Below are 27,385 nucleotides of genomic sequence, written 5' to 3' on the forward strand. Positions count from 1 at the left end.
GTTCAGCCATATGTGGCGTATCTCAAATTAATGAGTTTTATAAAGTTAATGCCATCTTCTTCCAAAGCACTAGGATCAAACTTGCTTGAGGCTCAGAAGCCAATTAAATATTCATGGCCAGCTCCCTTTGCATTCCCCTGGTTCCACAGATGTTACTATTTTTGCAAGATGGCCCCCCTTCATCATTTGGGATACAGTCCAATTCTTCCAGTGCCCACTCCTGATTCTGGCCCAGTTTGAGCCTTCTGGAATAAATGACCACATGCCTATACAGCTGTAAACTGTCATGGAAGGCTACCTTTAAACTTTTGCAAATTTAGATTTTGCCACGTGCAGGTTAAAGGCACCAGACATGAAAAACACATTCATTAACTTCATTCATAGAGAAATTTACATTTTATTTTAGAGTAAGAATAATGGAGCTTTCACATCTACACCCACATTGAGAAAATAACAATTGCCTTTCAGTGTTCAGATAAACGTTGTAAATGCTATTTTGAGAATATAATACAGGTGCATTTAAAACAACAAAACATTATCTGCCACTAGGTAGCTCAATCTATAGTAGGCTAATATTTGTAGGGGGCGGAGTAGACGAGTCAAGCTTATAGCAACTGCCTAGCAACCATTATCGTAAACCGACAATGATGTCGCAAACACTAATCTCTCTATGTTGGAAAAAAGTCCGAATAGAAAATCCATTGTGGTGTTGAAGACGAGTGAGCTTCTGATAGACGAGAGAAAATAATGCTCCGTTACTTTAACCGAGGAGAGCCCGAACCTTATCGGATGTACATGGATACCAATGCACAATATCGATATATTTATTTGTTATAATAATCGCAGCATTCAATCGGAAATATCCGGTAGATGAAGAGTTAAGAGCCGACATCACAACTGTTTATTTCACAAGCTAGGCTAACTGGCTAGTTTGAATAGGAGCTAGGAATTGAATCGGAGAGCTTGTTTGAGTTTTCTTGATAAGGGATATTAATCGTGCTGTGGGATACACGCTTCTTTTGTCTTTTGATTTTGCCGCTTGTGATTCAAAGTAACCATCCCTTGCCTCGTAAGTAGACGCAACTTTAAAGAATGAGACAAGTCAGCACCAAGCATTGCACGGAAACGGAGTGAAGAAAGTCACACAGGTTTGTTTGACAGTTCTTACTATGTGTATTTATTCGAAGCTTACGGTGACTTTAACATTGATCATTTCAATTCGGCAAAAAGGCATGTGGGATCCATCTGTTTGGTTATTGTCTTTGCCATTTTCTGTTAATAGTATCTAGGCTACTTGGTGAATGTGTGTAGGCTAGGGCTATGTAACTCAATATGAGAAAATGGGCATCCAAGCAGCTTGCCTGTACCAGCGAGAACACCAACTATGCACAAACCCCAACTATACTATTAAACTACTCAACACGGCAAGGCATTTTGTGGTTCACAATAGTCGACCTTAATTCTCATTTACACTCAAGAAGCTTTTTGATGGCAACTGCATTGGCATAGGTATATTTTGCAGCTATATTTGTAGAATGATATATTTTTACCCATTGGTGCCAACTTTAGCTTTAGGTGAAATATGTGGACTGAACTTGTTTGAAATGACCAGTACAAAAACAACCTTGTATTGGTTTCAAATTTCTTTGCAGTTTTCAGACCCTGGAAACAAAGTAATAGGATTCCACAGTGCTGACCTCATATTATGAATATGATCTTTGGATTAATCTTTCAGTGTGTGTGTTTGTGCGTGGCATGCACACACACTCACTAACACACTGACACAGACCACACACACACAAAAATATTAATCTCTTACAGACAGATCAAATTTCCATCAATCAGAAGACCAAAGTTTCCAAAACACATACTACTGAGCACACATTCGAGTGGTCAAAGGAATGTACTCATTATATAGGTTAATGTTTGTTGGATATACATTTTTGACATCACATATACCCATAATTTGACTAGGTCACATATATTTGTAAGTTATTGATAATAAAATCAACTAAACATTGAGCAGTTGACAGTCATGACACAGTACCAGAGATCAGAACAGACAAACATAAAGCGACTATAAAAACAGAATGTTCAACTAGTACGCATACCTCAGGCCAGTGTGCGATTGCTGTAACAACAATTTGTATGGTGAGAGTTTATGCAATGTTGACTTTAAAGTAAACAGAGATGGGTTACAATTTCTGCTTTGTAGCTGGAAGCGCAGCATTGTATTTTCATAAGTGTTTTCATATTGGTCTTAACAGTTCAATGAACCACAAATGTACAATACCTGCTTTACAGGACACCAACAGTGGGGAGCATCTTGTAAAGGGTTGAGTGTCTGCTGAACTATGAAAATACATTCATGTGCTCAGTCAACTTTAGAAGTAGCTAGTGTTAAAACTTGCTGCATGGGGCAAAGCCAAGTTCCTGTAAAAGGACCCATAGGAAGAGTGTAGGTTAGACCTTCTGTTTGGACATTGCTTGATTACACTTCAGGTTATTATTTTATTGTACCCTTGGTATTGAACATAGTTCTTGATTAAACAGGATTTTTTTTTATATATATATTCCTATGCACTTAATTCACAAGACCAAAGCTGTCTTGTGTCTGGGCTGAGGGGGTTTTCATCCAAATTTGCAATTCAATTGCATGGCAGATTTTGTGGTAGTCTTGACGCGGACATAAGCTCTGAACTCCTATCTAATTTACAAATATTTTTTAGCTCAATTGTAGTCATTGTCTAAAGTTGGACCCAATATGAACAAACACTTTGTATCAGCAACCTTCCCAAAACACAGACGCGCACACAAACACACACACACACACACACATTCAAAGTGACTTCTCAAGTGACTTGCCGCAGTTTGGAACAAATACGGCTGCATTGACATTCTCATTAAATCTGTTAGCATTCGGTTCTAGCCTGAGATAAATAGAAGAACGTTTGGGTTTGCGGCTAATTGGTGTTCATATTTGGAGGACTCAATTTTCCATTAGTCGCGTGTGTGTTCCTGTCGTTTGTGTCCATCCATCATTGTCTGTGCTTTCGTCCTGCGGAGGCATCCTGGCTGTGGATGAATGTTTTTGTGATCAAACATTATTGACTTCCCCAGTCGATAACCTTGGCAACTGTAGTTCTTCTTTCCAGCTCTAACCTCTCACTGCAATGGAGGGTAGAGAGAGAGAGGGGCCCTGTGCATTGTGAGATGTCAGAAAATGACTGCAGCAGTGAATACGCTACTCATCCAGACGTGGACAACACAGTTTGCTTCAGCATCTTCTGGCGAATCGATGGATCTCTCCATCCTCTGTCCCTCCATTCCTGTTCCCTCTTCCTTCTCGTCCTTGTGTTTATTTTATAGACGTACCTCTCAGTAGCTCTCTCTCCCCCTTTCTCTCACAATTTTTTGTTCTTTGTCTCACTATCTCTTGCGCAGTATGTCTGTTGCCCTTTCTCTCTTTTTGTCCTAATTTTCTATTACACTATATTTCCCTATTTCACATATTTAATTGGTTGTGTGTACAACCAATTAAATTAATCAAGCATGTTCACCTCTGGCTTGACTCTTATTATATAATAATGAGGGTTAGCCTCAGGCACTGATAGGGATAGAGTGAGCTTGGGAGTAGCCCAGAACTGATTTGGGTATTATCTGATCCAACAGACTTAAACAATCAGAGTGGTGCAGAGGGTTGTTGAAGAAAAGAATAAAAATGTTATCTTTTCTGCTCACTTTCCCCATCCACATAATTTCATCATCATCTGAACAATACTTTTTTTGTTTTTTTTCCTCTTCTTCAGGGTGTCATTTCGCACCTGCTCTGTCGTCTCACTCTTTTGTCATTTGTTTTCAGAGCAACGTGGGGCCCATCGCACAGCCCCATGTCTTTTCCGTCTCAGTAATGAGCCGATTTGCGGCTCTTAACATCTGCCAAAACTTTGAGCATGCCGAATGTGACACTCGGCTCCCATGCATAAGGAGACACCCCCCGTCCCGTCCCGTCTCTCCCCCCCTTGTCCCCCTTAGAATCATGGCTCCTCGTCTTCGGACTACTTTACAGACTGTGCGAGTGTGCCTTGGAGAAACTTTTCTTCATCACTTTTTGGCAGCCTCTCTTCCTGATGAGTGGTAATTTGGCGCTCACTCCAAACAGGGCTTTCCCTGAGTAGAGCACACTAATGTGAGGGCTCATAACCCCCCCCCCCCACACACACACACAGTTTGGGATGCCTGCCTGCGCCCTTCCCTGCATTAAAGGGGACCGACATGCACGGAGGCCTTGGGATGCCTAATTTAAAACACACGTTCCTGTGGGCAGAATTAAGTTGGCCCAAAGGAAAAACATTACATGTTTTAGTTTCACTGCAGTTGTATTAGGGCCCAGCACATCTGTATCGCAATGAGCTACGTCTGGATGTAATCAAGGGCTAGCGCTGAACCTTGTCCATGCCGAAATGCTAGAAGGCTATTTTACCAGAGACACCCACTTAGTTTATTGCATGATACCCTGTCTAAGTAATGGTGTGCACACTCCAAACAACTCCAAACAGAAACACCAGAAACCAGGACTTTTTCTCCCCCCAAAATTCAGCTATTCTTTTGCTGATGTTATGGCAGTGTAACTCGAGAAAGAAGCTTTGCTTCAGTTTTCCTTTGTCGCTTGGCCCCGCGGCTCGCTGTGGGTGCTCACCGTGACTCGGCCTGTTGAATTCACACGTCGACAGCTTGAGCAGGTCTAATCCGCTCCGAGGTCAAAGGGTCACGGAGCAGCAGGAGTCGCGCACACCGACCGTATGCACTTCACACTCTACATTTGAGATATTCAAAGGATCTGACCGCCCCTCCTCCTACCCCTCTCCACCAAAACCATAGAGCAATTTCCCCATGTAAGCCCCAGTGATTAGTAAGATCATGCCCACCATACAGGTGGTCCTCCTTAGGTAATTGATGCCTGACACGTTCCTCTGAGAGCAGGCAGGTAAAGAGCTAGAGCCAAGCCGGGTGCTAATCTGTAGGAGCCTCAGCCAATGCATCTCATTACTGCGGGGACGCCGGAGCAGTTCCAGGGCTTGTTCCAGCCCGCCCTGACTCTCAGCGGTCGGTTTCAGAGAGGGTCAGGGGGTGGATTTGTAGCGTCTCCTCAGACAAGGCAGGAGATCACGGTTTTGCTCTCTCAGCCTGAGATCCCAGGTCGACCCACATCTCCCCGCCCCCTGATCGGGGCCAGTGTCAACCCTGTGATACGTGGTGCTGCCTGTGTCGGATGCTAAACGGCTCATCGAATGGAGGTTGTGTCGTGCCAGGGATGTTCAAGTGTTCTCCTGAGAATATGAACAAAATCTGGCTCCGTTCACTCCTGCCATAGTTGTGAGGAAGACGTCCTATGGGCATCTCGTATACATTTTTGACTGCAGAGCCATCATGTTGTCCCTTCTTCCTCACACCTTTGAGTCTGGCACCACACACTTTTCCTGTTTTCCACCACTGCCTGTTGAATGTGAATGCAATGCACTTGTCTGGCCTGTCCTGCTTCGTATTTCTTACTTCATTTTACTCTGGAGGGGCAGGGAGGGTGTAATGGATGATCAAAATATTGGTTTATGAGCTTTTTGCTTTAGGCAAGGTTTTCATGTGCTTTCACCTGAATCTTGAGTTTTGCCAAATAGCTTGTGCAATGAAATGTAATGTGGTCCATGAAATATAAATTGGGAAAGTTGCAAATGAGAAATGCCAATGAGGTACCACTTGGTATGTAAGCAAATATACTGGCCATGCAGAAAGCAAAGAGGCTCAGTTTGTGTCACTTCTCCAATTGTTAGTTTGGTTCCAGTAACCCTACGAAAGTAGTTTCGGTTTGCATTTGCAGAGGAGAGCTTCAGGCCCAGAGCTTGGTGAAGCTTTCACATCCCCCCCACCATTAATATGCAGTGATTCCAGTGGTGTTCTTCTTGGCATCAGGAGTGAGGTGTGAAACTGTGACGTGTGTGTACATCTGCTCATCTTGTTCTCTCAGTCATGTTCTTTAGCCACTCCACCATTTATAGAGCGCTGCTCTGCACAGAGGGCCCCATGTCACTTCAGCTTTGAGCGCAAGGCAACCGTCAACACTCGCGATTATGATTCGAGTTTAGCTTTACTCCTCAGCTGGGCCCTCAACAGTCAGCCATAATGGGCATGTCGAAATTAGCGCTAATTGAGGACTGCCAATTTGCACGGTCAAAGCCATTGTCTGGCTCACTTCTAAGTGTAAAGTCTCAGCGCTACTTAGCAGATCAGGGTGGTGCAACATGCCTCTAAAGTCAACCCAGGTGGTTGAAAGCCTTTGTTAGGGCATTGTGTTGCCCTGGCATTGCTCTGCTAAACCCTCTCTACCTCCCCTGTGTTGCGTTCATTTCCCCTGACTCTGCCTGACTGACTCCCTACGTGAACCAGAGTAACAGATGCATTCACACCATGCCTTTGGAGAATCTCTTCCTCTGTGTCTGTCTCAAATAAAAAAAGCTTTTTTGTCGCCCTTTAGTGACACCAGCCATTTTCAAAGAGACAACTTCAAAGCAAGATTAAAACCAACCAGGCAACTCTGATCAAAGGTTAAACTTCCTCAGCATGATTTTCCTCATAATGCACACTGGGGTTCTTCCAATTGAAGAGAGAACCAATATGCAGAGATGGGCTATGCATCCATGATTTTAGCACCATGACAGTGAGAAGGTTTTTTTTTTTTTGAGGGTTAGCCTCAGGCATCTTCAGAAAAAACAGCATTAGGTCTCGGGAAAAACGGCCTTTGACCAAAAGTCGTCAGTCTCAGGCGAAACGGCATCAACTGAAACGGCTTCAAACCAACTGGCCCCAGAAAAACCTCTGTCAGTGACAGGCAAAACTTTGTCAGAAAAAAAATAGTCAGACAGCATTGTCCAGGAGCAAACTTTTGAGAGGCTCAATGGCACAATATCTACTTTAGCTAATTCGGAAAGCTAGTCAACAGCTCCCTCATCTATCTCTGACATATTTTTTTCCGACAAAGTTTTTTCTGAGACCGTTTCAGCTGATCTCGTTTGGTTTGAAGCCGTTTCAGCTGATGCCATTTCGTCTGAGACTGACGACTTTTGGTCCGAGACCTGATGCCTTTTCGTTTGAGTCTGATACTTCAGTCTGAGATCTGAGGATGTCCTAAAATGAACACTGTACTGGACAGACAGGGACAGAGATAGCCAATGGACAGAACTTTCAGTGGACAATCAGCCAAATGTATTGGTTACAAGGAAAGGAAGTTGTCATCAGCTCTTTAGTGACATTTCTGTCACTTTACGTCTCACCTTTTCATAATTTTTTTTTGCAGGAGGGCTGTCAGAAGTTATTTCCTAAAGAAAGAGGGAGCTGGTACCAAATTTTTATAGCATCGTTCCTCCTCACAAAGTAATGTATTTGCTCAAACGATCCGAGCAATTCTACTTTGTGAAATAATTTAATGTGCCACAGAAAGTACCTCTTTGTTTTATGTGAGATGTATGCAGCCACTGGACGTTAAGTTGGAAAAATTAGTATTTCTCAAAGGTTATTTGGGAAGCAAAAGGCCATATTCCATGTCTCAACTCTTGTGAAATGTATATTTTTCCTTGTATCCCGGTGTAATGTTCTCTCCCTTTTTCTCAGCAGATTTGGAGCCTGCTTGTCGAGGGTTCCAGAGACAGACCAAGGGGGGAACATGACTCACAGGCCTTTGCCAGAACCTGGCACAGGGCCCCTGTGCCAACCTAGGCCCTGCCAGTCGCTCCTCTAAGACGCCAACCCTCCCCCCTACCCCCCAGTTCATCATGATGGAAAAGAAGTGAGGCTATAGCCTCCCCCCCTCCCCAACAACCGCTCTCAACACTACCACCCCCCTCGCCCTAAATTACCTTCCCCTCCCCCCACCCTCTCCCCTAAACATGCTGCGTTTCCTGCCTCTCAAGCTGGGCCGCCTCTACCGCTGTCTGAAGCTCCTGTTGGTGGTGGGGCTGTTCGTGGTCCTGCTCATGAACACCCATAGCCTGTTTGCCTCCTTCCAGAAGAACGAGCTCACCGACCGGCGCTTCATCAACCTTAACAAGTGCCCAGCGTGCTTCGGCACCAGCTGGTGCCGCAAGTTCATGAACGGCCAGGTGTCCTTTGAGACCTGGGGCCGCCTCCGATTCCTGGACGTCTTCAACGTCAAGAACGTGTACTTCGCCCAGTACGGCGAGCCGCGCGAGGGAACGCGCCGCGTGGTGCTCAAACGCCTGGGCTCCAACCAGGAGCTGGCCGACATCGACCAGAAGATCTGCAAACGGGCCACGGGCCGGCCGCGATGCGACCTCCTACAGGCCATGTACAAGACTGAGTTTGCCCGGCTCAACGGCGACGTGCGACTCCTTACTCCGGATGTGGTGGAGGGCTGGTCGGACCTGGTGCACTGCCCCTCCCAGAGGCTGCTGGACCGTGTGGTGAGGCGCTACGCCGAGACCAAAGACTCGGGCAGCTTCTTGTTGAAGAACCTCAAAGACACAGAGAGGATGCAGCTGCTCATGACCCTGGCTTTCAACCCGGAGCCGCTGGTTCTGCAGGTAGATACGCTCACAGCTACCCTCTCTCTGTTGGCTTTTTGATACAACAAACTGATTGGATGTGGATAGGATGTGGTTTACAGGTTTTCAGGAGACTAGAATTGAACTCCCTTTTTTGGGGGGGGGGAGCTTATAATCAGCATGTGAGGTTTCTAACCATATCATCTCTCCACATTTTATACTTTCCACGGTTAGCTTATTTCTGGTCTGCTCTGGCACAATATCCCTGAATAAGAGCTTTCAGCAGAAACTCACGGAAGCTAAAAACTGTTTATTCGTCAGACACCATTTAGCTAGAGATTGGAAACAACTTCTCGGAATGGACTTATCTGCACCTTGATCTTTTGCCTCAGTCGTCGAAGGCAGGCTGGTGAGGGTTTATGACTTGGTGGAAGCCTGTGCCCTCGGTACGGCTTCCAGAAGAATGGGAGTTGTCAGTGGATCAGGCCTGGGAGTAGGCTGGCCGAGCCCTCAGTAAATTACAGGGTGGGAAGCCGTCTGTTCCTCCCTCTGCTACAGATAGAAGGCCTTCATCCATCTTAAAAGCCCTACCCGAGTGCCTGTACCATCTTAATCGGAATACACCCGTCCCATACGGGTAGAAAACTGGTTTTGAGTGTAATGGCCTTTCACCAAAGTTAGGAATTTGTCCGTGTTGCGGATGTGACAGTGTATTTAGGGCAGTGGTGAATAATTTAGTGGTGAATAGTCTGTAGTGTTTTTGTTTTTTGCGTCAATGTCTCCTGCCCATGACATCCTTGAATAGGTTTAGGAAGAGAAGTGGAGTACTTTGAGATGTAAAGACTGGAAGGGGCTGCAGTCACAACAGACAAACGGTACTTAGTAGTGAATCAATTGACACATAAATCCATGTTTATGTTGTTTCGTGTTTTCCAATGACCTTGAGTCAATATGTCATCACTTGTCATTCTCTCCTCTTTGGTGTCAACTAAGATGGAGGTAATTTATATAATATCCCAACTTTCCACCTCCATTTCCCGGGTCGGATTTACCAGCAGACAATCAATTTCAATTTCATTTGGCATTGACCGTGTCTCGTGAGAGGTCAGAGCAACAATGGGGTGGGCCTATGCAGACATTCAATATCTTCACTGACCTCCAATCCCTCACACAGCCCCCAACACCTCCAGGCATTTGGGAGGACAAAAGGCAAGATCAGCCCTTTAGTTCACTCAATCCATACAATCTGATTAGCCTTGTGTGGTCTTTATCATCCTCTTTCTTTCATTCTCTCTTTCTATCCATCTCTCTCTTTCACTCTACTACTCTCGTATCTCTTTCTTTCTCTCTCTGTCCTTCTCTTCTCTTCCCCCTCTCTTCTCCGCTCCACAAACCAGATAATTCAGTCAGCGTTCTAATGCCATTATGCCTGTGTTCAAAGGTTTGGGTGAATAATCTCCCTTGCTCTGCTGACACACTTGCTACCTGCATGACACAACGACACAGGCGCACATACACACACCTTCCCCCTCCTTCTGAACCCACAATGTGTGTTTGCAGGGACTCATGAATAATTGATATGGTCCTGAACTTGTGAACTATAGGCAGGAACATTTGGGTCCAGGAACAGTGGACCTGGTGAAGGGACAGCCGCATTGGATTGTGGGTAAAGTGGAATCTGAAATTACTGTAAATGTGTCAAGGATCTGCTTTATATGCACCAAAAGGGTATTTAAGTGCCTTGCACTATTCCCCTGGCCAGAATCAAATGAATAAAATGATCAGGAGAAAATTTGCAACGAGACCTGGAGACCGGATGTGAGAGAAGGTTAGCAACTAACTGCACTAGACCGTAAAGAATTAATGATGTCTTTGGAGATTGCTCACAAGATGAACAGCGCTACTGTATGATTCCACCTGTCTTCCAGCCACAGTAGAGGCAAGGGCGAGGCTTTCCATTTTGCTCCAAGCAGCAGGAAGACCAAACACAGGCTTGAGGCTCATGGCATTGTAAAAAATAGTGTTAGACTGTTGAATCTGATAACACGTTACTTCTGCTGGATGTAGTCATTTGTCTTAGTTATTATGTTGAAAGTAGGCCTTTTTTGGCCGTTACAGTGGTCCACGGTATGTGCAGTCTACGGTGCATGTTTTCTCTTTTCCATTTGTCTCACTTTAAGCACACTCCACTGATGTCCCTTCTTCGAAATAGACTTCCCAGTGTCATCCTCGATCTTTATCTATCTCTCTCTCTCTCTCTCTCTCTCTCTCTCTCTCTCTCTCTCTCTCTCTCTCTCTCTTGCAATTCCCTCTCTCCCTCCATTTGCCTCATAGTGGAACAATGTGGCTAATAGTCTTGTACACTGCTCACTGTGAGCAGCACCAGAAAACAGCTTCTGTTTCGTCTTTGAAGCCACAGGCAGTAAATCGGCCTGCTTCGTCTGTGTAAGAAACCAGACTCTCTTTGTCAGTGGAAACAATCCGCAGTTTTGTTTTGGGCTTGGCCCACGATGCGTTTTCTCTTCACCCGTGGAATGGAAGCTCACTTCTACTCCCTACCCCTCACCACCACCCCCACCCACGTAGAATACTGTTTAGCTTTTGGGAACAAACGCTTTTTTGAAAGACAAAACGAAAGCAGCCAAACAAGGAAATCCTTGTGAGGCATTGGGAGGGCCCACAAGTCAATTTCTGTCTTGTCTACCAGGGTTGTTATTCAAATGCTGACCTGTACTGAAAGACAGTGTCTCTTGTGTTCTGTTGTGTCCGTTTGCGCAAAAGTTTCTCTTCCCATACGAGCCTCATTATTTGTGGTTTTAAATTATTGATACAGACCAGTGTCGGGAAGGCTCCCTGTCACATTCGATAACGTTCCCCATCTGTTGGGCTCCTTTCCTCCTCATTGGCTAACAACAGCTGTTCAAGCATCCCCTTTTCCCCTCCTACTCGCCATTTGAAGAGAAACTTTCTTGGAAATTACATTTTCGTCTGTTGGTTATTCCCCCGGCTTGCCGAGTCACTCATGCATCAGGTGATGGTCATGTTTAATAGACTATCCTGCCTCTGGTCATGTCAGGCCCCAGACTTAAATTAGCCCGATTTATCCCCTTCTGCTTCCGTACCGTCGGGTTTTGGGGCTAGTTAGCCAGCAGCATGTGACTACCACTGCACCCACCACCCGTGCCTCCTCTCTCTCCGCTTGCTCAGCCAAGCCAAGAATAGGGCGTGACAGGCCCGTGGGGTCGACTCAAGTCAAGGGTGCGCTCATCCTCTTCCAGACGAGGGAAAATATGCACTCTGGAGACAAAACGCCTCCCTCACCATACCCCTCCCCCGGTCGAACCCCCTAACCGCAGGAGGTTTACCTGACACCCGAGATAGCGTTACGCAGAAGTGTTTTCTTGCTGACTTTCCTACTTAAGGAACTTGTTGTTGTAATGAGCTGAATGGCATCAAGATGCAGACGAGAAAGTGGAATAAAAGCGGGAAAAAAAACTGAACCGGGAAAGCTGTTTGCGACGCCTCCTCGACACGATCTCCGGTTTATCCTCCGTAGATTTCTTCCCCCCCCCCCCCCCGAACGTTTGTGTTGTTCTCACGCAAACTTCAAAATAAACACTCGTCGAGCTTTGAACAAACACACTGGCTCGCTTGTTTGCGTTCGTAAAAGCTTGCTGACTTAATGAGCGTCTGCTTAATTTAATATAATGTTTCACCCGTTTACAAAAAGCAGTCCCATAGCAAATCGATGGAAATCTCCATCGATCAGACGCCAAGATTTCTAGGTCACATCTCTAAATGGGAGATTGCCCTTGATTGTTTTGTTTTTTTCCTCAGTGACATGAACGCTCGCTCTCCAAACCCAGGCCAACGTCGTCGTCGTCCCCCTCTCCTACCCGTCCATCTGCATGCAGCAGGGCGGGCCTAATCGGTGGCCTAGCTCCATTGGTAAACACCGATTTAAGTTGCTGGTCTCTGATTAAAATCTTTTGTTTCTCGTGGCCTGGGGGATTTCAGACATGCTTGGCCCACGAGAGAGAGGGCTTGTGTACGGCCGCTTAAACGGCCTCAAGTGCTCCCAAACCCCCTTTCATTATTCTTTGAGGCCTTTGTGCTCAGACTGAATCCTGTTAGGATAAGACAGGATGTTATCTGGTGCCTGTCTCCCCTTTTCTTTTTTTTCTTTTTTGGCCTGGCCCTCCCCTGGTTGGTTAGAGGCCCTAGTGGAAACAGAAGGGGGGAGGGGGACGTGGGAGAAGAGAGAGTGTGTGTATGGGTGTGTGTGTGTGCTGGTAGCACCAGCCAGAGCCCTTGTGGTGTGTTTTCTTCCCATTTTGAATAAGCCAGACTGCTCGCGCCACCCTAATCCTCTCTGCACACACACACCATGGACACACACACACACCCAAAAGCCAGAACACCAGGCAGCTGTGTTTGGTTAGGTAAATGCCCGTGACTCTTTCTGCTGTTTCAGTAGCCCCCCCCCCCCACCCCCGACCTCCTCCATTTCCCTCCCTCTTTCTCTCTTCCTCACCCCTTGCATCCTTCCTTTACGCCATTGTGTCCAACTATCCCAGAATGCCTCTCAACAGCACTTCAATCCCAAGAGGACCCAATCATGTATTTCAGTTAGCTTCTGTTTCCCGAGCCCTATAAAGCCCTTTCTTTGTAGTCCCCTGGATTGGCTAGCTGAGCCCACAATAAGGACCAAAGCCACATCACATGCATTGACCTGCTGTAAATCCCGTCTGCCTTACAATGTCCTCTACCTAGTTTGTGGAAGAGAAAATATGGGGAAGGATCAGGCATACGTATGAAACATATGCAGTCGGCGGGCTGACGTACCGTCAAAAGTGGTGTAGTTCACACCATAATCTCACATCAACTCTCACTTTGACAAGAGCTGTTTTAGTGCCGTCATCTGCATTGTATTTTTTGCGACTTGCACCTATGCCAAAGTGTAGGCTCGCTACCCCCCCCCCCCCCCCCCCCCCCCTGCCTATCAAGAGGTTCCGGGACTCAAACCCACAAACTCTCAGGTCTCAGGGCCAAACTCCTCTCCTCTACCCCGGCGGCCAGCGATGCCACCTACGCAGAGTCCACATGGAGCCAAAGACCCTCTTGGATGAATTAATACCGCTTCCGTCTTCTAACAACAGAGATTTATGAGGTGGCCCCGGTGCACCGCGGCTTAAAAAGGCGCCCGGCCCCGGGTCTCAAGTAGCTGCCAGTGCAACTCGGGGAAGGAGCTCCAGCATCCCGCATGTCTCATTTCTCATCTTGCTCTCATTCTCTCCTCTGAGGCCGCGCTGCATCTGCTTTCTGCTCTCCTCCTCTGTAGCCCATTTCTGTCAATAGGGGAACTGTGGGGAAGCGAAATCATAGGTCTGAGTCTCTGTCTCTCGTGGTGTTTCTTTTTCTCCGCTCTCTCCCTTTCTCGTGCTTTTTCACCCACCATCACTTCCTGTCAACCGTCCACAGGCTTTCTCCGTCTTTTCAGTTTGTGTGTCGCCTCATCCCTCCGTCACTCTCCGTCGCACACAAACGGATACCTTTGGGTCTCCGCAAGCACCTTGACTCGGAAGCCTGTGAATGCAAGGGGCATGGAAATACCAGGGCACTCTTTCTCTGTCCCTCTCTCTGTCTCTCTTTCTTTGTCCCTCTCTCTCTGCTTCTCCCTCCCTCTGCCTCTCCTACCACGGCACTCAGACTAGCCACTTCCTGAGTCACACGTCTGGAACAGAGACTTCCTCCGTCATGTCTCGCTGGGGGGTATGGCGGGGGGTTGGCACAAGGGTAAAAGAAAAAAGAAACAGAGAGGGAGACAGGGGAGGTGAAATCTCCCAGAAAAGTGGAGTTAGCTGTTCTCCCCTATGGGGGCTGCAGTTCTTGCTGGGGGCTGGCTGGGGCCTTTAAACTTAAATAGGCTGCAAAATGCCAGACGGGCTTTGTTGTGAACCCTCCAGACACAAGGTCAACAAACAGGCGGGAGAGAAAAGGCCAGGCGTTTAGAGGCCAAGCAGGGGGTACTCGCCCTCCTCCACGTTCTGTCTATCTCTCTGTATCTCTGCCCGTCTCTCTGCCTGTCTCCCAATCTCTCCTTCTTTCTCTCTCTCTCTCTTTCTTTCGATTCAAGCCTTGTGGTTAACTGAGCAGGTTCGTCAGACTACGTAGCATGGGTAAAGCTTAGCGGATGAAGTGTTTGTTGGGCTGCACAGTGATGTTTGTATTTGTGTGTGTGTGTGGGTGCGCGCATCACAGCTTTTTGCACTCCCATCTTATGAGCTGCTTCCTGTTGAACAGCCTACCTGTCTGCTTGCATGCCTGCCTGGACGCGTCTGTTGTCGAACCCAAGTCTTTTGATGAGGGCTAAAAAATGCTTGGAATTTAGTCACGCCCAGCCGGCACCTTTTAACGGGGAAGTGCTAGCCGCGCACATGAAACGTACTGGCGGCTAACTGCTAATTCCCATTGTGTGTAATGAGAGGGAAGTGGCTGTGGTTTCGGGATGTGGGGGTCTTGGTCTTCTTTCAACCTTTTAATGTGCGTGCTTACGTGCATCAACGCAATCGTATGTGTGTGGGTGGGTGTGTGACGCTGAAACCATCAGTCTCTTTCAAGGCTTGCTTCCCAAGCTGTGTCGTGGTTCCTGATTGTGTTGATTTGCCTCACGAATGGATTTCTCCGCCCTTGGACGGCTACAATTTCAAGTATGCGTCTTCCCCACACGAAAACACTCACATTATGTACACACCAGTCCTACACATGCTCGTATAAACACACACACACACAGACAGGGACACACACAGATGGATGTAGTCAGAGACACTTTAAGGGGCCAACACACACTCTCCTCTGAGGGTGTCCTGCAGAAGGGCATTCCTTTGTCGGCAGATGTCAGGACGCAGGTGTGTGTTTCTGTGCCTCTCGCTCCACTCGTTTCATCCCTTCCTCTGGAGGCTGTCCATTTGTCTGTGGCCCCTGTTTCATTTCAGACCACTCAAATCCTCCCTCTGGAGGGACTGGGGAGGTGTGTGTGTGTCTGTGTGTGTAAGTGTGTGTGTCCTGGCTTGCACAAGTGTGTGCGTGTGTGTGTGTGTGTTTGTCCTTGCAAAAGTGTTAGTGTGTGCTCGTGCACAAGTGTGTGTGTGTGTGTTTCTTTATTGTTTACAGAACATAACCCTCGGATGGTGATCAAGAGTATGATTGATTGATTGATTAGACTTTCAATTTACCGCTATATGTGGTCATTACAACCACATCACCTGCGATAGTCATTTCTTTGATGTTTCCTCTCTAGATATCAGATAGATGACTCGGTTGTGTCATTTCAATTCGGTGCCATGGCATCATAATGCGTGAGCAATTTTAACAGATGTCTCTGACAGTGGGGCTTGATACATTATACATTTCATAAGCAGGGGAGAAACGTTCTTTATCAATTGACAAGAGCCGGGAATTCTCCCAGACCCAGAAAAGCAGTGAAAGTCTCTGGGACGTGTCATTGCCAATTGTGCTCCCCCAGCACTTCTGAATACCCCACAGCCCCAGAGGTTGAAGGAGATTGAGAATAGGCATCACTACCCTTGTTGTCTGAGACTTATATGCACACTTGTAGACACGCTCAAACGCGCAAATACACAAACAAACACACACACACACGTACTTGTGCAAACACTGATGTGTATCTGAAGAGGATTTCAAGAACTGAGCAAACTGTTTCAACCGAAGAGTGTGAAGCTCTCCGTCGCCCCACAGTCTCTCTTCTAGGTCTATTCCGTGACGAAGTGCAGTGGATGTAATATAAGGCTCGGCTTTCCAATTTATTTCACCTTGTCAACGCCTCATTGCGGACGTTAATGACTTCACCAGAGTTACCGCTTAGTAGAGCGAAGGGAAAAATGATTGGTCGGTCGCACCGGGCATTTATCTACCCCCACTGTAGGTGTTGTTCTTTTCAAGTGGTTTGGTGCCCCAAATCCTGTTCAGTAGCTCGTAACAGCTCCGTTTGGCCAGGAGGCCTACCTTTTCTTTAAAAAAGAACTTCCAAATGAGAAATAAGTATTATCTGCTTGACAATATTGTAGTTGTCAAGGAGGTAAAGTCTCTTTTTCTCAGAATACCCCCATTAAATATGTTGAGGGAAAATTTGATAGTGTGGAAAGGCTCGTGAAAAGACTTGTGCCCACGTAAAGAGAAATTAAACTTTAGCGACTACGAGGATACATCCCCACTTAAAAATTATGCCATGTTCAAAAAGAGCATATTGTAATGTTTTGGTCAGGTTAATGGTAGTGGGAGTGACAGCTGTTTTTGAGGACCACGTAACAGGCACAGACATAGGGCCAGGCGGTTGGACGTGACGACAGAGGCATCCTCATAGATGAAAGTGTCAGAAAGTAGCCTTAGGGGTCACCCTCTCCTCATCTCTCAACCTCACTCCCATCTTTTCTCAACCACTCTCTCTCCTCTCCTATCTCAATCCCACTCTCTCTCTTTCTCTCCCCTCTTTTCTCAACCATACTGTCTCTCTCCTCCTCTCTAAACCACACTCTCTCTCCCCTCCTCTCTCAACCACACTCTCTCCCCTCCTCTCTCAACCACTCTTTCTCTCCTCCTCTCTCAACCACACTCTCTCCCCTCCTATCTCAATCCCACTCTTTCTCTCTTTTCTCAACCATACTCTCTCTCTCCCCTCCTCTGTCAACCACACTCTCTCCCCTCCTCTCTCAACCACTCTTTCTCTCCTCCTCTCTCAACCACTCTCTCTCTCTCTCTCTCTCAATCACACTCTATTTTCTTCCATCCTTCCCTCTCCAACTGGCCTGCGAGCTAACAACAAAGCAGAGATGTGTTTAGCAGCCGGGTCACTGCTTTGTTATCCCCCCGTGTTTGCTGGAGTGAACGGAGAGAGACTAGAAGGGAATGGATATCTTTCTCTCTCACATACATACGAGCGCTCATTATCTGTACACTTCTCTCGCTACTCATCAGCTTTCTTGGCATGACATTTTTACACAGTGTTGCCAAAGCAGTCCAAAGCCAAGAGACAAGATGAAGACATGACAGGGGAAAAAAGGCACCCTACATCAGACAGCTAGGCAATGTTATTCTGTAAGAGGCCTGCTAACACACTGTTTGTGTGTAAGGGGGAAGTCTACAGTATCTCTGTTTTTCTCCCCTTCCCCACCCCTTCGATTTCTTCAGGGAGTGGGGTATTTGACAAAGCAGGTTGAGCCATTGGGTTGGCAAGCAAACCTTTGTCAGCACACCAAAACCTCTTTAGATTTGCAGACAGTAATAAGAGATAAAGGTCTATGGCACCAGCCCTTAATAGGGATGTCCGACATAATCTCAAGTTTAAAATTAATCGTCCTAAATGAACCGAGGGAAGTATGAAGCCATTTCAAATATTTAGCCTGTAAAGTCTCTAATCCTGCTTAACAAAAACCTAGGGCTGGCTCCAAATACTCCTAAGAGGATTCGTGTCCTGTCGAATTCACTGTCGTCACGTACAGTAAAGGCAATAACACAACAGCACATTTTTCATGTCTTTTCTCCAATTGAGTCACGGTTAAATGACTCGACATTGTCAATGCATCGGGAGTGTGGAGAAGACTGCGTGAAAAGCACACGGTCGGTCACTGACATTTAAGACGCGCCAAGCAAAGTTTGGGTTCTAATCACGCGCGCCAAGATCAAAATCGGACTTGGAAAATACCTAGAAAGTTCAACTCAGAAATACACTTTTGTAACAGCGTCTAAGGAGGGAGGTTAGCCTACATATATTTGGGACACACCAAAGTGCGGTGGCCGGACAAACTGTCGAGGGACTGAATAGTAGGGAGAGTAGTTGCTGGAAGTTAAAGAGTGCTACTTAGGCAAGCAGACTCTGTCTGGCCCCTCATTGATTGAGTCACCTCAGGGAGTCTGCCTTGACATCGCTAGCCTACACTCAGCCTGCCTGTGTCCTCTGCTGTTCATTCAGTTCCGTTTAGCTTCTTATCTCCGACGGGGAGGTCACCCTGTTTTTTACAATTGGATTTAAATGGAGATTTAATGACAGGCGGTGTGGGAAAAGACGGAATTCTAATCTATTTGACAGGGGGAAACTGAATAGAAAGGTTAGCTTGTCAGTTTTATGTTATGGGTTTGCACAGTTGACTAGGAATTTTCAAAGGCATGATCTTTTTTTAATCGGCTTGTTTCATCCCATTCCACAGTGTAATATAACTCTAGCCTAACTTGTTTTGCTGAGTCACTCTTCAGCACCAGTTATGGTTGTCGTAGGCCATGCATGCATCCTAGTTTAGGAACGGATTAAATGATTTGAGTATCGCAAGCAAAACTACTTAACCTCCGACAAAGAAGGAGTATAGGAGAACCAGAGAAATGCTAGATAAGCTAATCGTCCGTTTTGCTAAGCAATTACACGTTAAGCGCTCTCTCCGACCATTACCTGAAACCCACAATCCAACATGGCATGCGTCCAGCATCTTTTCATTCCGTACGCGGCGGACATTCTGCTTGGAGACACTGGAAGGGGGTTCACTTGAAGTGTAATGTTTTTAAATAATTTGTATCTTATGAAAATTTGAACAGCGTAAGCCCCCTCATACATATTTGAACGTGTTATCCACGCAAATTGAAAAGGACGAGCGCCAGCGGGTATCAGATTTCCACGGCGGTAAGGCGAGAAGCAACGTTCGCTGTTGTTCACACTTCACCTGCATGTCTAGGTGTATCTTTGTCGCTTATCAGCGGGGGTTATCCGGTTTCAGGAAGGGTAGGAAGGCGAGGGACTCTTTTACTTTAGCCCTGTTAACTTTTAAGGCTGAAAGAGAGGGACACGGAGGTAGATGGAGGCTGGAGGCTGTCACAGTTATGTATGGAACATGAACATCCATTAAGGGAAGATGTGGCATAGAGATGACTGTAATATACTGCCTAGTTTACAGCAAAAGTCTGGGGTAAAAGGGGAATTCTTTTTTTCGTTTCAACATCAGTTTTTATTTTTTCACCCTCTTTCTCGCTTGAAGTTGTTTGGCCAAGGAACAGGCTGAGCGTGGGAGAAAGGGGAAGAGAGGCTGAGGGAAGGAGGGAGAGTTGCAGTGGGATGTCTGAAGATAGAATTGGTGAGACAGGAAGAGACTGGGGTGGAGGAGCAGGGAGAGGGAGAGGGAGAGGAGTAATGAGATACAGCTCGTTCCTTAGAGGCCTGGCCAGTTCACCAACTACAGCTGCCTCACACTTGCCTCATTTGTGTCGTGTGTGTGTGTGTGTGTGTGTGGGAGAGAGAGAGAAAGTGAGTGAGTGACCATTTTTTTATGGTTGAAATTGAAATACCTTCAAGGATGTGGTACAAAGATATATTAGCAATAGCAAAACAGGTCTTCTTGCTACATTACGTTGTTGTACAGCTTCCTGAGGTCTTCCCTCGTGAACTTTAATTGCATGGAAATCCGTTGGTTAAAACTAGCAACAACTCATTAAACCAATTACATCTAGCTGCAGTTAATTTACCTACCAGTGACTACCATGACCTTACCATGCTAATTCCTTTTAGAACTAATCGACTCATACCACTCCAAACACTAATAATCCAGTATACATCCGCGAGAATGGCTTATTGGGTTGTTGACATTGTGCTGATCTGGCTTACTCTTTATGAAACACAATCTGTTATAGCAATAGCTAGCCACAACTCTCACAAGCATGTTGCGTTGCAAAGGGGAAAAGCCAGGTTTATTTTTATTGCGGCAATTTCCAGCTCCAGACTTAATTATTTTCTTTATCTCCCTATCCTTTCGACCAGTGCCGCCTATACATGCAAACTAACAATATCTGACAGTCAGAACAGTGTCTCCCACTCTCCTTTGCTCTGCTCATCTCTTGTAATCTCCCCACAGCCAGCACCTTTCCCTTTAGGAAGGCTCTGCCCCACACACACACATACACAAACACACCTCAGGTTTCAAACAGCAAAAACCCCTCTTTGTTCCCCTTCCAGAGTTTCCCGTCGGACGAGGGCTGGCCTTTCGCCAAGTACCTGGGAGCGTGCGGGCGCGTGGTGGCGGTCAACTACGTCGGTGAGGAGCTGTGGAGCTTCTACAATGCCCCCTGGGAGAAGAGGGTGGACCTGGCGCGCCAGCTGATGGACATCGCCGAGCAGCTGACCAACAATGACTTTGAGTTCGCCCTCTACCTGCTGGACGTCAGCTTCGACAATTTTGCGGTGGGGCCCCGGGATGGCAAGGTCATCGTGGTGGACGCCGAGAACGTTCTGGTGGCCGACAAGAGGTTGATCAAACAGAGTGAGTTTTTGTTCACACGCACACTGGGGTATCGGTTGGTGTGTGTGTGTGTGTGTTGGGAATTGGTGCGGGTGTGATAAGGTGGTTTTGTGTGTGTGTGTGTATGTTTGTGAGGGGGTGCGCCCACTTGCTTACTTGCCTGCCTGTTTTGTGTCCTCGGTCCTGTCTCTATGACAACCGCTTCGTGTGTGCATCTACCCAGTTGTTTTGCTGTGCTCTTTTTCCATCCTTGTCATTACCCCAACCTTCTGTCTCCCCTGACGGGCTTCTCACCCATTGCCAGACCAGCGCCAGGGACTTTTCTGCTGAGTCGCAGCCAGGCCACGCTACATTAGTCGACCACCTCCTTTAAACTGTGAACATCTCACACAGGGATCAGCATGTTCATTTACATTTAGTCGTTTAGCAGACACGCAATTTACTCTAAGTACAGGGACATTCCCCCGATGCAAGTAGGGTGAAGTGCCTTGCCCAAGAACACAACATCATCGAACCGGCAACCCTCTGATTAATAGCCCAATTCCCTAACCGCTCAGCCAGCTGACTCCCTTATTGCAGTCACCAATGTATTATTTCTTCACTTTTTGCGTGCCACCTAACATTGCGTGTGGTCTAGGTTTTATGCAAGCAGGAAAGGCCCAGGCCTCATATGTCTGAAGAAAACAGTTTCGTAGCACCTTTTGGTTTTTTGTATGACAAAGATGCATGTCAACGCCAACGCAAAGCCCAGATCCTTCTCCAGATGGCTACAGTAACTTTGCCCCAGTCTCCCCCACCCCACTTCAAAACATAACTGATAATCCAAAGATAGCCGAGCTAGCTCTGTATAAAGGGAGGGACAGCATATCTTTAAAACACAGGTGTCGGGTTGCCAGGTTCTGCCCTCCCCAACCCCAGCCTCCCTCTTCTTTGAATGCTCTTCCGTGGCAGGGGAAAGGCCACAGATGTGTCCCCCCTCCCTGTTGAAATCCTATTAAAATGATAAACCATATGTGTCGGTGGGGGAGAGGTGCCACTGTGCTGTGACAGATATGAGCTTCTCTGCGTGTGTCTGAGACAGAGACAGAGGGGGGAAATATTGTGACAAACACACAAAAAGATAAAGCGCTGGCCAAAGTACAATGTCTGTCACCCGCAAATAGCAGATTAATGACCGGCAGGGGTGTGCGTCTGAGCTTATTTGTTTTCCTCGGTCGTGTGTTCCTGAACACGTTTCCATACGCCACAAGTCCCCCCACAGAATTGAATTTCCATTGTGTGTATGCGCGTTTGTGGTTCGATCGGCCATTTTCACACAATAGCCGGAAAGCCCCGGTTTGCTACGCTAGCAATAGCTTAGCATCTGCCTGGAAGGTGGCAAAAGGGACTCTCTTTGTGCGACGCTATATTGGCGGTTGCCCTTCTCAAGCTGCTTAACGGCGGCAGCCATTGAGAGTTTAAGCCAGGAAGCTGAGACTCCGCGCCAGCGTAGAGCAGGAAGAGGGGGGCGGATGAGCCTCGTAATGAATACGAGGTCGCAGCACCGTCGTGGCAGACGCCAGGCAGCGGGGAGCAGACAAGCACTAATCATGGGTGTGGCAGATTTCATTGAACAACAATCAGAAAAATGCGACGGAAACCAAGTGCGGGAGGGCCCAAGTGTGAATCTCATCAGTCTAAACCGAGGTTTATTTGACTTGCAAATCAAACATGCGGGGTTGTGTTGTCTGGCTTCTCTCTCTCTCTTTCTCTCTCTTTCTCTCTCTCTCTCGCCCTCTCCCCTCACTCACTCTCGGCTTCCATTCTTGCATATTAATATAGTGGGGCACACAGTGGAGTTAAAAGCGGCCCACTAATACAGACATTTAAATGAATGCAGTGCTCCTCGAGGGTTTAACGCTGTCTGTTCTTGGAGAGACATGCTAGCACGTGCACAAACTTGCGTCGTGTTTGAACACTCATGGCATGGTTATCAAGCATATCTCTAGCCCATATGCTAGAGGGTAGGAACACACTCACACACACAGTAGTCCCACTCTGGGTGGTCAATAGAAATGCGGGAATGCGGAAGACAGTGTAGTCAGAGAGTCCTTGGTTTCTCAACTGAGACTATCCAGACTTTTCATCCAGTATTTACAGCACATATTTGAATTGGAAATGACAAGGTTTGCTTTGGAAATGTTCAGGCTTCGGTTTTTTCTCTCTCTCTCTGAGGTCAGGGAAACAAACTAGGGAGAAGTGTGATGGGAGCACATGCATATATACACGGCTTCTGTCTCTTCTCCAACTCAAGGCACTTCCTTGCGATGCTCATCATTGTCCTTGATAATGACCCCTACCCAACACACATATATATGTATATTTCTCAGTAGACATGAGACAGACACGCACACATTTTGTTGCCAGTCACTGTGCTGTGAAAATGGGGCACTCTCCTGATGCCATCTGTCAGTCAGTGTTGATATGTGATGCATGGACGACTCTGAAACCTTAATTGCCTTCCCTGCGCCGCGTGTGTGCGTGCGCGCCTGTGTGCGCCTGCCTATGTGAGCAGAATTAGGTGTGCAGCGCGCGCGTGTGTGTGGGTGTGTGCGCGCAGCATTGTGTGCGCATGTGTGTGTGTGGGGTGCAGAGGAAAGATCTGTCTTCATCTTAAACACTGATTGAGCAGGATGGGCCTTGTTCACCTTGGAGACCAGTGGAGGGAGGAGGGTGCTCCCAGAGCTGACGGAGCAGCTGTGAAAGTTAGATTGAGTTGTTCTGACTGGGCCGGAGGAATGCTGATACACTGATTATGTGTTTGCTTCCTCAGGGCCCCCCCTCATACGCTCTCTCACACACACACGCAGAGGCAACCACAGGCGCACAATTGTTTCTATCGATCTGTTTTTTGAATGCAACACCAACAGCTTTTTCCTCATTCCAACTTTTTTTTTGCCACCCCTAACCAACCCTCCCTAGGCCACACACACATGCTGATGCTGTCACTCAGACAGGCAAAGTCATACGCAGTAGTAAGTTAACATTTTCTTAGGCACCTAAAAAAAAGCATTTGCGTACACTGACAAAATGACGCCCCAAGGTAGTTGGAGCCGACACTCAACTTGTTGATACATAAAAAAAACTAAACCAAAATGCACCAAAAATTGTTTTAAAGAATAGAAGGTGCCCAACGTGACTTCACTTAACTTAAACTACGTTTAAATAGCTTTCTTCGATGAAATGGTAAATTGTGTTACGTGATCGGCTCTTCCAATCCAGAGGAATTTCCTGTAATTGGCTCTGAGACCAAGGAGCTAGAACAGTTGCCACATCTTGATCTATCGACATTATTTTTCTCTGTTCTCTTTTTTTACTCCACTACTCCTCTATACCTGCTATTTCGGAGAGGAAACGCACACAGCCAGATGTAATTGGCCACTTTTCGTATCATCCCACCACATACCATTGAAATGTATTAGAGCCCATTCACGGTGACATATCATGTATTGTTTGTTTGATCGTTAATGACATCTGAGTGTTTTCAGGAATGGATTTGAACCAGGACACTGATATTTCCTCTTCGCTGTGTTCAAACCATTGTATATTGCCTCCCTCTACCTCCGCAGACAAGCCGGAGAGCTATGACGTGTGGTACGAGAGCCGCTTCGAGGACTGCGACAAGGAGGCCTGCCTGTCCTTCTCCAAGGAATCGCTGTGCTCGCGCGTCACCGTCGACCATAACTACTACGCCGTGTGCCAGAACCTTCTGTCGCGCTACGCTACCTGGAGAGGCACCACCGGCGGCCTCCTCCACGACCCCCCTGCCCACGTAGCCAAAGATGGCCAGCTGGAGGCCCTGTTGGACGAGTGCACCAACCCCAAAAAGCGCTACGGCCGTTTCCAGGCGGCCAAGGAACTGCGCGAGTACCTCACCCAGCTAGCCGCTAGCTCGTCGGCTACCGCTAGGTAATGAACGGAGGTAGCGTTAGCCTGGAGTTTCAACCCATTGACCCCTTGACTGAGATTTGAACCCTGCCTCCCCCCACCGTCCTATCAGGAGGAATTCCTACCCATTTGCACGGCCGCAATGTTTGAGAACTGCACCAGGAGAACAGTTTTCGTTGTTTCACCTCTGGTTTACATGCTCTAGACTTTGATTTCATGGCTGCACGTGAATACGAGGACTAAGAGGACAATCCCTGCTCTAGAGGCAGGTTTGTAGCCCTTGGAGTGAGGGGGTACGTATAGTTACAGAGGAGCTCCTCACAGAGCTTTGACACTAAGCGAGGCTAGGCTAACGTATCCGTGGGTGTCCAAAACATCAGCTCAGACGGTTTCACTGCCTCACGCCTCTGCTTGCTCAACCAGTCATCAGTCTGCCGGCCCTGTCTGTCTCTTTCTGGAATTCACATTTGTTGTAGACATTGGAATCTTTACACCTTGTAAATGATTGTTTCTTTTTTTTTTTGCCCCATATTTCTTGTGCATTTTGTTTGAGGGGTCAGATTGTCGAAGGCTCTCATTTGCATCCGGCAGTGTTTTTTTCTGAGGGGGCGCTGCAAGGGACGGTAGCTGAAATCTGCTGCAGTCGGCCAGCTGTAAACGTCTAGTCGCAGCAGGGAGGAGGGAAATGGAAAGAGAAGGAGAGAGAGACGCTAACAGTGTCACGCTGTAACGAGAAAAACCCTTGACTGCGATAAAAGTCCTACTTCCTGATACTCTAATCAATCACTCGATTTTCCAGTTCCCCTGGAGTCTGGCAATCAGTGTTTTTATACACGAGGTTAGAGAAAGAAAGATGGAGACAGAGAGAGACAGAGATAACAAGTGTAGTACCAGAGACAGAGCAAGCGAGAGTTGTACATAGGATAACAGAAAAGGAACGATGATTGGACTGTGGTGGTCCAACAATGCAGATGCGCATATACCAAAGAGGCTATATGTTACTCTAAGGAACCTTACCCTATTTTGCCCTACCTTCCCATCCCCTTCCCCTCCTTTTCCCTGTGCCTAAAAGCAGACTCTCATCCCTCCAGTTATGCGACACTAGAGATGCCCAAAGGAGCCCCAGTGTGAACACAATCTGCATTGGAAATCAATAGGAATGTCAGTACAGTAGGGCCCTCACATTTTGGCCAGCCTTGGAAGTATTAAGCTAAACCCCAAGCCCTCTTTCCCAAAATATTCCTTAATCCAGATTGGCTTTGGCAAAACATGTACACCAAATCGAACTGATCCTATGTTTTGTTAGGTTGTCAATGTATTTCATTTGTATTTTATTTTCAAATTCTGTGAATATTTTGGGGAAATTAATTCCAGGTTTTGCCAAGATGAATCTGGGCCATGTCTCAATACTTTCAAGGAGCATCTTTGCCTGTGTGCTATCCTGCGCTAACACGGATTGTCACTAATTGATTCATTGTATGATAAGGTAAAACAATTGAAGAGGATTAGATAATTGGATGGACAAATAGACTATTACTCTGAATAAGATTGAAGAAATTGCATTTTCCAGTCATCAGTGGATTTCCTCCAAAGGACACACTGAAAGGAAGTCTTTGTCTGAGACCTAGCCTGGGTTGCGCATTGCCATTGCAGTGTTCCGCAGTGCCAGAGTCTCTTAATTGTCTGTAATTGATAAATGACTCACATTGTCTCATTCTCCCATAGGGGTTTCCAGTTACTGCTAACAACTGTTTAAAAAGGGAATGTGTGTATCCTGAATGAATAGGGGTTATTTTTCCCCCCTTCCTTTCTCTGGCAGGGGATATCCGGCCCTTGCATTTTCATTTTACAGATCTGGAATATTTCGTTTAATATTAAATAAGATGTCCTCACAGCTCAGCATCACTTTGGGCAATCAAGCTTTAAGTGTGCTATGTTTTTTAATCTGCAGCAAATTAGCACATTTGGGTTGATTTTACACTTGGCAAACCAATACATTTAAGCATAATCACAATATATGCTCATCCGGTAATGGATTGCGAGCAATCTAACTCAAACTTTTACCACATGGCCATATATTCGTTTAGCCAATAGCATGCATCTCTGTGCTGTAGACCAGAAGGCATACAATGGAGTGCTATGCACTAAACCCATTCAAGGAACATAGACAGATAATCATTACAGATCGATACAAACCGTCTTACCCAATAAAGATTTAGGAGAAAGGAAGCAAACACAGATGTTGCCTATTTTGCAAAGTCAAGGGGAGTTGAAAATAGACCCTATTTGTTGGGAAAAGCAATAAAGATTTGTTATTGGGTATTACTGGCAGTTATTTTTATTTTAATTTTTTATCTCCTTTGTTGTATCAGGTATTTCTGTTGTGTTCTGTTATATTCCCTAGTCTCAAAGTACACCACTCCCCATCTGGTTCACTAGTTGGAGAGATTTGTATGTGCGTAAATAACTGTCCGCTTTTGTACTGTAATTTTTTCATTTGAGTATTATATCAGCCTTGTCTGATTTTACTGTGCCTTTCATTCAAAAGTTGTATTGACAACTTTTTAGTGGGTTTAAATAAAATATATGAAGATATATATATATACTTCCCCA

General features: G+C 46.5%; 1 protein-coding gene across 3 annotated transcripts; it reads left to right on the forward strand.

Annotated features, from left to right (window-relative positions):
* The first annotated feature begins 667 nt into the window (after window positions 1-667).
* On the forward strand, window positions 668-27,385 carry dipk2ab (divergent protein kinase domain 2Ab). 3 transcript variants are annotated; one of them, XM_047023634.1, is made up of 5 exons: window positions 668-1,148; window positions 7,349-7,425; window positions 7,666-8,591; window positions 20,563-20,866; window positions 24,454-27,385. In XM_047023634.1, exons 3-5 carry the CDS (start codon window positions 7,938-7,940, stop codon window positions 24,795-24,797), a joined length of 1,302 nt encoding a protein of 433 aa, XP_046879590.1. In that variant the 5' UTR covers window positions 668-1,148; window positions 7,349-7,425; window positions 7,666-7,937; the 3' UTR covers window positions 24,798-27,385. The 3 variants fall into 3 exon arrangements, with proteins under 3 accessions (XP_046879590.1, XP_046879591.1, XP_046879589.1); XM_047023635.1 differs by lacking the exon at window positions 7,349-7,425 and having other exon boundaries at window positions 7,663-8,591; XM_047023633.1 differs by lacking the exon at window positions 7,349-7,425.

Source organism: Hypomesus transpacificus, chromosome 8 (assembly GCF_021917145.1).
Source record: "Hypomesus transpacificus isolate Combined female chromosome 8, fHypTra1, whole genome shotgun sequence".
NCBI lineage: Eukaryota > Metazoa > Chordata > Actinopteri > Osmeriformes > Osmeridae > Hypomesus > Hypomesus transpacificus.

Excerpts from the sequence above, each read along its gene's own strand:
- dipk2ab (XM_047023634.1), top strand. The coding sequence starts at position 7,938 with ATGCTGCGTTTCCTGCCTCTCAAGCTGGGCCGCCTCTACCGCTGTCTG. Across the intron at positions 8,592-20,562 it reads CGGAGCCGCTGGTTCTGCAG|AGTTTCCCGTCGGACGAGGG; the intron begins GTAGATACGCTC and ends TTCCCCTTCCAG. Across the intron at positions 20,867-24,453 it reads CAAGAGGTTGATCAAACAGA|ACAAGCCGGAGAGCTATGAC; the intron begins GTGAGTTTTTGT and ends CTACCTCCGCAG.